Source organism: Sciurus carolinensis, chromosome X, assembly GCF_902686445.1.
Source record: "Sciurus carolinensis chromosome X, mSciCar1.2, whole genome shotgun sequence".
NCBI lineage: Eukaryota > Metazoa > Chordata > Mammalia > Rodentia > Sciuridae > Sciurus > Sciurus carolinensis.
Window position 1 is genome coordinate 122,144,059 of NC_062232.1, and position 11,474 is coordinate 122,155,532.

General features: G+C 33.7%; 1 protein-coding gene across 1 annotated transcript; it reads left to right on the forward strand.

Annotated features, from left to right (window-relative positions):
* Nucleotides 1-3,922: 3,922 nt before the first annotated feature.
* LOC124972516 (ras-related protein Rab-28-like) lies at nucleotides 3,923-4,263 on the forward strand. Its single transcript, XM_047536955.1, has one exon. The coding sequence runs from the start codon at nucleotides 3,937-3,939 to the stop codon at nucleotides 4,234-4,236; it is 300 nt and encodes a 99-aa protein (XP_047392911.1). The 5' UTR covers nucleotides 3,923-3,936; the 3' UTR covers nucleotides 4,237-4,263.
* Nucleotides 4,264-11,474: the final 7,211 nt, after the last annotated feature.

Below are 11,474 nucleotides of genomic sequence, written 5' to 3' on the forward strand. Positions count from 1 at the left end.
GGGAGAGAAGGGATCCTAAACAGCTTATCTCCAGAAGCTATGTTATTCAGGCAAACTTTCTAATGAGTTTGTACACAGCTCAAGGAAAAGCTCTTAACTGCTTCAATCATCATTTAGTATGCTCCTTTCAAAACTGTAGAATATCTCCTGGGAGCTTCACATTCAAAGAAGAAAATAACTAATAATCAAGTCAAGATGTATCTGGGTTGCCTCTTCTGCTGATTGAATTTCATAATCAATATTCTCAAGTGATACCAACATATCCAAGTGTACCAACCAGAAATGAAGTCACAAGCACCATGATATTAACTATATGGTGTAAGTATTTTAAGACTCAGGAACAATGGTTTGAGGATAATCACTAATTTTTAAACTTGATAACTTTTATCCTAAATTAGATTCATTTAAGCGGCTATGTAAATCACTGATCTCTTCCTCAAGAACATTTTTAATATGCAAATTAGTCACTGATACAATTGGCTCTAACAGAACTACTGATTGAAAGAGCATTTTTGCAAAGACCCAATGGTAAGTAACTATAAGAGAAAGCCCAAAACATTCTAGAGAGATTTTCTGTATTCTATTAGTTTTATTAAGTATAATTCATGGCCAAAGAGAGGCCTGTTTAGATGTTTCCTAAAGAAGAAAAATTAGTGATGAAGTTCCTGACTCACTCAAAATAATCCCTTATGTTTATATGATACTTTATGTTGTGTAAAGAATTTTTACTTCCGTCACTACAATTAAAGTTTTTAATTTTGCTGGGGTGAAAAAACTCTAGTAATTTTTTCTTTCTATTTTTAACTTTATCTCTGATTTGCCTGGATATTCAGAAGTACAAAGTTAAACTAAATTATCAATTATGACAATAAGAGCAGCTTCTTATTCCTTACCTCTATATTGTTCTGACCTTTCCTCCTCAATTTTTTCATTTAAAAATATTTAGCTGTCTAAAGTGTTTTTAATTTAAGCTCTCACAATCTCTTTGGGAAGTATGTGGAATTTAAATTCCAAGTGAATAAAATGATAGTTCCTCCTTCTAGCTACATGGTAAACTTAAGGACTAATTAATAATCACATAAAAACCAATCTAATGCCACAACTACGCCAATCAAAGAAGCCCTGATCATTCACACTGTTGTAGAAAAGAAAAACTCAGAGCAACATGATACACAAAACAAACAAACACTTAAGCCATATTAAGATAATTTCATGATTCACATTTTCTGCTACTGGTTTTCCTAGCTAACTATATGTCATAAATATATTTCCATGTCAGTATATGTGTATCTACTTTTTATTAACTGTGACAGGGGCCACAGAGATATGAGTGGTGGGAATTTGAGGTTAAGGGAATAATTCTATAAAATGGGCCCACGTTGGTGACCCCCACATATTTTGTTTTCCAAGAAGTAATTTACCTACAGCCCTGCCTGGCTCAAGTGGACAGGATATGTCACATTCAGAGAAAACTACTTGTTTATCTGCAGGAGAAATGCAGGCCAGAAACAATGTGGATCAGAGGAACCCTGAGGCGGGGAGACTTTTGTGACCCTTTTCACAGACCAGATCCTGGAATTCAGGGAGATAATAATTCCTTCTAACCATAAAACCTGTAAGAATGTATGGTAAATATTTTAATTATGAGTCAGCATGGGCCAAAGTTACCTAGAGTTGCCATGGCAGTAGGTACTTGAAAGTCTGATGTCATACTGTTGTCAGTCAAAAGTCAAGAGGTGAACCTGTGTGGGACTCTCTGGAAACTTCTCTAGGATCACCAATAAAACTGGAGTGCAGGTGAGGCACAGTCTCTCTCCCCTCTAAGAAAACCCACTCTCGCTTGAGAGTCTCCCCTGTTTTCCTATCCTTTCAATAAACTCATGCCAGTTTTTCTGAGTAACATGTCTGAAATCTTTCTGACTTGATTGCAAGTTTGTAAAGGTGGGGGGATCCTTCGCATTGCCTCAGTTTCCTGGAATGTAACTGTAATACTATCAGATCCCCTCCCACATCAGAGGAATCCTCTCTTCTCACTTAAATAAATCCTACTCCATTTACTCTTCCCTTTCCTTATTGTCCTTTAATTTTCTTCTTCAAGTTTGTGAGATGAACCCAGATAGAAATTGGCAAGGTCTGCAGCTTTGACAAAACCCATTTGCCAACAGAAGGGGGAATCTAGTTTCATCTCAAAACTGTGGTTTTAGGGGGAGCAAGATCCAGACCACAAAAAGGAAATTAGTGTAATTTAAATCAAGAAAGAAAAATGCTTGGATATGAGGTCACAGAGATAGTCTGTCATAAGATCATACAAGGCCCAACAGACCTATACAAGAGGTATGAATTCAACTCTGAGAAAGACAGGAAATCATTGGAAGATTACAAGAAAACAAAGAACATGGTCTGTGTTCTAGCTGATGGTTGGAGTATAGACCTGGAGGTGGACTATAAAACAAGGGCAGAATCAGTGGAACTACTTAGGAAGAAAAATGATATTGTTATGAATCAGAATTGTGCTAGGACACTTGTTAAATTCCAGGTATGTTTTGAAGATAAATCAAACATGATTTGCTGACAGTTTAGATATGGAATGTGAGAGAAAGAAGTTATGCAAGGCATAGACACTCAGAACTCCAGAATTGGTACGGGGATTATTTTAAAATAGAGATGAGATTCAATAGATGCAAAAAGAAGCCTTTTCAGATCTTGCCCGTTCTGACTAAAGGCAGAAACAAATGCCATGAATACTCTCTTTCTGGGCAACTTCACTTATTTCTGCCAGAAATCCCTGAACTAGTTTTTCCTGCCAGGAAGATCCTAGTACCTGCATAAACTATCTCAAACTCTCTTATCTCCTCTTTGTTCCTCTAAAATCCTATTTGTCTCCCCCAAAAAACAAAACAAAATGAAAACATTTGATCTCCTCATAAAAACATTTTCTTTTTCACTCTACTGTTTTTCCATAGAAATGAAAAATTGTACCCCATTTGTGTACAATGAATCAAAATGTGTCTGTAAAAATAAAAAATATTTTAATAAAAATTAAAAAAAAACATTTTCTTCCCTTCAGTTTCCCCTATTAAGGTAGGTCTTTAAACTCATATGTAATTTATTAGTGAGTTTGTGTGTGTGTGTGTGTGTGTATGTATGAATTCTCATATGCATATGAATAAACTAACTTTTCTCTTCTTAATCTATTGTCAGTTTAATTTGAACCCCCCCCAACTGTGGAACTTTAGAGGAAATATATTTCCTTTCAAAGACTGCAAGGTTTTGGTCTAAACAACCTGGAAGATAGTGTTGCATCATAGAGACTGCCAAACATAAGTTCAAGTAGGCTACATGTAAGAGGTTAAAAGATCAGGTAAATTTGAAATGTGTATTAAATATCCTGGTAGAAAAATCAAGGAAATAATGAGAAGCAACAAATAAATTACAATAGATGAGGTAGGAGGATGTATTCCTGAACTCGAGTGAACAAAATGATTCACAGATATTGTAATTGTGTACAATGTCACTAATTGGTGAAGTGAAATAAAAATTGAGAATGAACCAATTAATTTGAAAATGTGTCACCCACTAGTGACCTTGACAGACACTGTTTTAATGGAGTTATGATAGTAGATGCCTATGGAGAAGGAAAAGCTAACGACTCTTTCAAGGAGTTTTACATTAAAACAGAATAGAAAAATGGAGTAGCTTAAGAAGGATGAGTACAATGTGTGTGTGTGTGTGTGTGTGTGTGTACACATGTACAGGTTTAACAATGAGAGAAGCAATAGAATACTCACTGCCAGGAATGTTCCCCAGATAATGAAGATAAGTGAAAAAGAAAGGGGGAGAACTGTTGGCGATTGCCTTGAGTTGGTAAACGGAGATGAAACTAGTGCATCACTGGATAGGAACATGAAAACAGAGCATAAAATTGATTTGGAGCATATGCGAACAGTAAAACCTGAGAAACATTTACGATTTTGCCAGGAAAATGGTTTTAGTAGCCACTTTGTCTCAGCCAAGACAGGAGACTCTGTCTTCCTGTGCTTCCAGAAAGTTGCTGCTGAAATCCTTGGGATAAAATTAAACAAAGCAGAAATAGAACAGTCACAGAGGGTGGTGAAGGCAGATATTGTAAACTACAACCAGGATCCCATGTCAAGAACGGTCCCCCGGCCCCGGAGCTCCACGCGTGTGCTGCAGTGTGTTCTCTCCCGTGCCGAAGCGCTGGCCGCCACACGCTGAGTGGGCCTGGGCCTCTCGGAGCTTGCCTGTCAGTGACCGCGCTCCTCCCTGCTCGCTTCATCTTTAAGTGCTGCCTCTCAGCCGCAGGCAGCGCCTTGGACTGAAAGGAATTCAGCTAGGAGACCACACACTTTGAAGTCAAAACGGAAAGCCCACTCTCTGGCATTGGACTGCTTCATTGGAAGGAGTGATGTTGGTTCTTTGTACCCTCACTTGTTTTTTTCCCAGTGTAAATTTTTTAACCAAATGTGAAAACTATCCATGTCTTGATCATCGGCCAGGATTTTGCCACAACACAGTTCCATTCTCTTATCTGAATTCACATGTGTCATAGTATACTTCAGAGTGCATATACTGAAACAAGTCACACATTTTGCCTGCAGTTCCTTAAGAAGGCATTCTTTTGCTGTCTGTTGAAGTGAAAATATGTAAAGCTGTACCTAACTGAAAATGCTTGAAATAAGGCTGTAATAGAAATATTTTTTCATTTTTTAAAAAGGGGCCTAAATTGTTTATACTATAGTTTGTAACTCAAAAAGCAGTGTGTATTTGATATTGTATTTTTATTACTGTATCATGGTCATTATGTATTGTATTATGCTCAGCTTAGATGGCTTTATGAATTTTAATAAGTGTTCAGCTGATGCTCCACATGGAATTTTCCCTACAGAGTGTCTAAGAGTACTCCAGAATGAGTTATAACATCCTGTTAGATCACTGTGGATCAGACTGTACCTGATGTTCAGATGTTTTTCTCTCACAAATAAATTTATTTAAATTAAAAAAAAAAAAAAAAACAGAGCACAATGGCTACAGTTGTGATGGTGAGTTCTTGAGGAAACTCAGTTTTTATTACTTCAATTTTCTCAGTGAAAAACATAGTAAGGTCATTAGATCAGAGTCATGATGAGGAAAGAGGAACTAGGGACTAGAGGAGAACATGAGAATGGACTGAGAAAGAAATACAGTATGATTCTCAGGCATATTAAGGACCTAATGAATTTGGTTGTCATTTATTTAAAATGAGCATTAGCAGTAATATGTTTTTCTTGGAGCATGTTAATCTTAGAAAAAAAAACTATACATTTTCTAATCCTTTCTAATTTTACTTAAAGTAAACAAAAATCTTCATATGGTGGGACAGAGGGCATTCAGACTCCAATAGTGGTTTTTCTTCTAAAATCATGCCTAATACACTGAAATATCTAATTAATATCGTTTTCAAACTGTTGGAATTTTACAGTTGTATGGGATCATTTTCCTTCTGTTGATTTCTTTACTCTTTCCCTTAAATGTTGCAGGACCTGCTTAACCTTGATTACATATTCAAATTTCAGAATGAAACAATGGATATATACAAGATGTGCTACCTAGGAATGATACAGTGGATTGCTTGTCTTGCTTTATATTGACTAGAGTCATATGAGACCATTAGACCAGAATGAGTACTGTTTCATTACAGAGAAGTTCTTTAACTTCATTGCATACTGGACACACTTGGGAGGCTTTTGAAAATTGTTGATGCAGGTATTACCCCCAGAAATTCCAATTCAGGTAACTTCTTTCATCTAAAAATGCATATTAGAATGCAGATGAGTGTGATCTAATTAAAGGTACATCGGCAAACTCTTTCAAATATTAATAATAAACACGTCAACATGCCTCATGATTAAATGTTTTAAGTTTAGATATGCCATACTATGTTTACCAGCTGCTTCTTTCCTCCCTATACCATTCTATAGAAATCACTTTTTCTGAGATTTCAGGTAAAAAGAAATCTAAAACTTGAAAACAAAGTAAAAAAACATACGTTGGACATAATTTTAGAGATTACACCTGATAAAATGTGTCTTAAGCATCTGTGTATTTTAAAAATCAAACACTACTTTTCTATATCATTACTGTCTGCCAATTGGAAATTGATAGAACCTTGTGATTGTCTTTCAAGAAATCTATTTTAGGTGCTAGAACTGGTAGTAGTTAGTTTTCCATTACTGTAACAAATACCTGAGAAATATAGACTTCAAAGGAGTGGTTTAGTCAGACCAAAAGACCTGATAATTAGAGCAGAAAAAGTTTATATGTCTCATAGTTTCAGAAGTCTCAGTTCTTAGACAGTCAACTCCAATTCCTCTGGAACAGAAGCGAAGCAGAAAACCATGGCAGAAGGGTATGGAGGAGAAAAGCAACTCAGGACATGTCAATCAAGAAGCAGAGAGAGCTCTCCTCACCAGGGACAAAATATAAACCCCAAATGCATGCCCCCAGTGAACTACTGCCTCCAGTCACACTCTATCTGCCTACAGTTTCTACCCAGTTACTCCCCATCAGGGGATTATTCCACAGATTAAATTATAAATCACATAATCTAATAATTTCACCTCTATACATTCCTGCATTATTTCACACATGAGCTTTTGGGGGTGGGCACCACACATCCAAATTGTAACAAAAAGGAAAGTTTTATTTTTTCTCATGGTTTCAGAGATTTATGTCCATGGTTGGTTGGATCTATTGTTTTTGAGCCTTTGGAAAGACAAAACATCATGACCAGAGCACATGGTGAAGCAAAGCTGTTCACCCTTTGACAACCAAGAAGCAAAGAGAAATGAAGTAACAGGGTCCTGTATCCCCATGAAGAGCATGCCCTCAGTCTCCTCACTTCCTTCTATTAGGCCCTAACTCCTAAAGTCTATACCACCTCTCAATAGTATTACATGCTAAGAATGAATCCTTATAAAACCCAAATTGTAGCAGGTGTTTTACAGATTGAGTCTAGAAGAACTCTGTAGTCACTTGTCTTTCATTTTAAAGGCTTGAAAATGTTGTCCTGACAGTTGTACCACAGTTCATGTCTGAAAGTCTAGAAAATGTCAAAAGTGAGGAAAAGGAGTGAACTTGCAGATTTCTGGGAGTATTTATTTAAGAAATGTTATGAACTGCTGGCTGCAGAGTTTCAGAGAAATTAGTGTCAACAAGTGGTCTAAATCACTGATGTCTGAGGAATGGTGAACACCTTTATTCTCTTTTTTGAGGGTGCTGGGGATTGAATCCAGATGTGTTTTACCACTGAGATTTATCACCAGCCCTTTTAAAATTTTTTGAAATAGAATCTCACTAAGTTGCTAAGTTGCTAAGGCTCTTGAATTTCCAATCCTCCTGCCTCAGCCTCCAAAATTGCTGGGATCAGAGGCATGTGCCATGGTACCCAACTTGTATTCTTGTTTTAAATGACTTAGGTTGAAAAATTCTGCAGTCTCAGGGTTCATTTATTTGTAGAAAATATTTTTCTTTCATTTCTTCAATTCTTTATTTTGAAGGTAAGAAAGATCTGACTTTGTAGAAGTTGTTCATAGGTATGTAGTTGTGCCTATATTTATATTTATATTGTGTCCATCATCCTATTCACAAGCAGTCTTTAACTCCAGAGGGGAATTGATTGACTATTTCCAATGATATGCTTATGTTTGTAGCCCAATGTATCTATGAATAGCTTCTTGGGAGGCATTCATGCCTACTGAGTGTGTGTCTCTGTCACTTGTCTATAATATAAGAAAATAGAATCAAAGATAGATTTATGATTATAGAAGGGAAAAGTAAATTGGTAACAAGCTAATAATTAGTCATCATTAAATTGTGCTATGAAAATTTATTTGAATCATTTAATATACTTAGTAAGAGCAGAATTATATTTGGACTCACATAATAATTCTGTGAACATATTATTACTAATCACAGTAAATGCTTGGACATAACAAAATATTTTGATTATTTCAGTTTATAAACACTTAACATGCTTTCTCTGTGATTTCATCACACCATAGAGGTTAATGCAAGCTGTGACAGTATAGATCTCTCTAAAAGCAAATCCTGATGAGAGATATTGCCTGCAAAGACAATTTTGAAGATGATTTCAGGAAGCACTGTGAAAGAGTAGGGAACATGTACTCACTCCTGAGCTATTGACTCCCCAGAACATCTGGTTGACCCCACAGACAAATGAACATGCTCCAGTGGCGAAAATATGACCTCAGGCTAAGAGATAGAAAAAGCTCTCTACATGCACAAGAACTCTGTACATGTGGTAACCTCTAGAATAGAACAAAGTGATATGGGAAAGGCACTAAAGCATTTGCACACAAACTAATATTTAACTTTTTGTAAGATTTGGGTTTGTCTTTCTTATAGAAAGCCTGATTAATTTGAACTTTCAAAGTATTTCAACACATTTATGACAGCTAAGTGAACATTGTTTATATGATATATTGAAATATAATTACTGTTTTTAAATCAATGATCATTTCTTAAGAACTTTTAACAATTTCTACCTTCACTGTTCATTTAAATTTGTAAATGTCATTTCTTGGACAAATTTTTAATACCAATGATATTTGTGTTGCTCTATTATGTCAACTCAAATATAATTTCCAAGTTCATCAAATAATGTTAGTGGTTAAAACTAATATTATATTGACTTAATTGATAAGAAAATGTCAGAGACATCATGCAAAGCCTTTACTTATTTATACCTGTTTATTTTGTAAAGTTCTAATTAAGATGGAAAATTCATTTTAACTTATGTGTTGCCTTATAAAATTAAATATATTTTGATGCTAAAGATCAGGATTTTCAAATAATTCTGCCATTGAATTATTGTCATCTATATACTCACATATACCTGTATATATTAATAAGTGGAAGTAATTTATGCATTAGAGAGAGGAAGGATTTGACAGATTATAATTGACCTAAAGCGTTCAGTCTTCTTTTAATAAAGATAGTAAGTAATGTTTTCTTAGTCCTCTGTGTAATAATAATAATAATCCCATATGGCAGATACTGTTTTTGTGTATATTTAACATAGACATTGTTTATGTTGCCATTAGAAAGACTGCTTTTCACTATTATACAAGTTATTGGCTGTTTGTCATAGAAGTTTTTCATCAGCTTGAAGGTCTCTACTATCCCTGTTTTGGTGAAATATTTTAACATGAATGGATTCTGAATTTTAGCAAATATTTTCTTCATGGGAATATGTGCTTTTTTAATTTAATTTTTTTAACATGGTAAATTACAGTGATTCATTTTTTTTCCTTTTTATCTTATGTAATTCTTTTTGATACTGGGGATCAAACACAGGGGAATTTTACCACTGAGTTACATCCCCAGCACTTTTTTATTTTTACTTCTAGCAGGGACTTGTCAAGTTACTGAGTCTGACCTCGAATTTATAATCATCTTGCCTCAGCCTCCCAAGTCACTGGGATTACAGATATGTGCTACCATGCCTGGTGAATTCATTTTTAAATGTTAAAACAATGAATTCTTGTGATTAAAACCTTCTTGGTCACTGATCATTAGCTCTTTATATATAGTTATTTATTTGATATCTTATTAAGGATATTTTTTCTGGATTCATGAGGGATAGTGGTTTGAATTTTTAAAAATTTTGTAAGCTTCAGTATTAAGGTATATTATTCATGAAAAAAATTGAGAAGTACTCCATTTTCTATTTTCTGAAAAAAAAATATGACTTGTGTTATTTCTTCTTTAAATGTTAGATAGAATTCAGCATCAGGGTTTCTTTAGGGACAGTTTTTGATGAATTCAATTACTTCAATTAATATAAGACTATTGATATTTGCTTATTAAGATGTTAATTGTTAATTTTGAATTTTTTGTTATTTTATGAAGGATACCAACTTGTTACCATAAAGTCATGATATTCTCATATTATCCTTTAATATTTATAAGAGGTCTGTGGTAATGAACATCTTTCCCATTCTGATATTGTGATTTGCATTCTCTCAATTTTTTCCTTGATTAGTCAATTTTATTAACTGTTTCAAATAACCAGCTTCTAGATGTGTTAATGTTCTTATTTTCTAATGTTTTATGTTATCTTGTGTTTTCTACTCATTACTATTTTCTTCCTTGCTTTTGATTTGGTTTTACTTTGCTCATATTATTCTAATAATTTTAAGGTGGAAACTTAGATCAATGAATTAATTTTTCCAATATAATCAGTTAAAGATATCATTTGTTTTCTAAGACCCCCATTTTCTTTTAGTCTCACAATTTTGATATGCTGTTTTCATTACCATTTTGTTTCAAATTTTCATAATAATTTAATCTTTAACCCTTGAATTATTTAAAATTATATTTTTAAATTTCTGGGTATTTTAATATTTTGACTTACCTTTGATTCAGTAAGGATAAAAATAAGCATATATACCTATATACAAATACACACACATACACACACACATATATATATATAAATAAACACACACACACACACACTGAATCACTGGATACCTGGGTATGATTTCTATCTCTTTAAATCTGTGGAGATTTGTTTTATGGCCTTGTCTGTCTTGATAAACACAACCATACATACTTGAAGGGAATGTATGTTCTATTGTAGTTAACATTATGTTAAAGTGGCTAATATTACTATTCAGACACTCTATGTATTAATGGATGTGTTATCAAATGCCATTAATTGTTGAGAGGGAGGAATAAACATCCTTGCATTTATAGAATTTTATAATTCTCTTTAGTTCTTTTAATTTCTACCTCATACACTTAAAGGTTATTAAAAATTACATACTTATTTTTCATTGTTACATCTTCTTGATGAATTGTCCTCTTTATAATATGAAATGTTCCTCCTTTTCTCTGGTAATATTTTTTGTCTTGAACTTCATTTTACCTTACACTTAAAATGTGTTGCAACCTTTCATTCTTATTTCTTGCATATCATACCTTTTCTTATATATTTTACTGTCTACATAGCCCTGTTTTTAAATGTTTTTATTGGCAATAATGTAGTTGAATTTTGTTTTTCAATTCATTCAGAATATCCCTATAGTTTTAAAAACAGTCTTATTGATACATTATTCACATACCATGTAATTCTTTCATTCAATTGTTTGGGTATGTTCATTATTTTGTGTGAATATATATAATATGTATATAACATTTGTCATTTTAATCATTTTAGTGTACAATTTGGTGTTATTAATTACATTCATAGTGTTGTGCAACCATCACACTATTGATAAAACTTTTTTATTGTGTCAAATAGAAACTCTGTAACCATTAAAAAATACCCCCGTATTTTTCCCTTAACCCTAACTCTGATAAAATTTACAATTTCATGACTCCAAGAATTTACCTATTTCAATATTCATTCATAATTTGGCATGTATCAGAACTTGATTCATCTTTATACT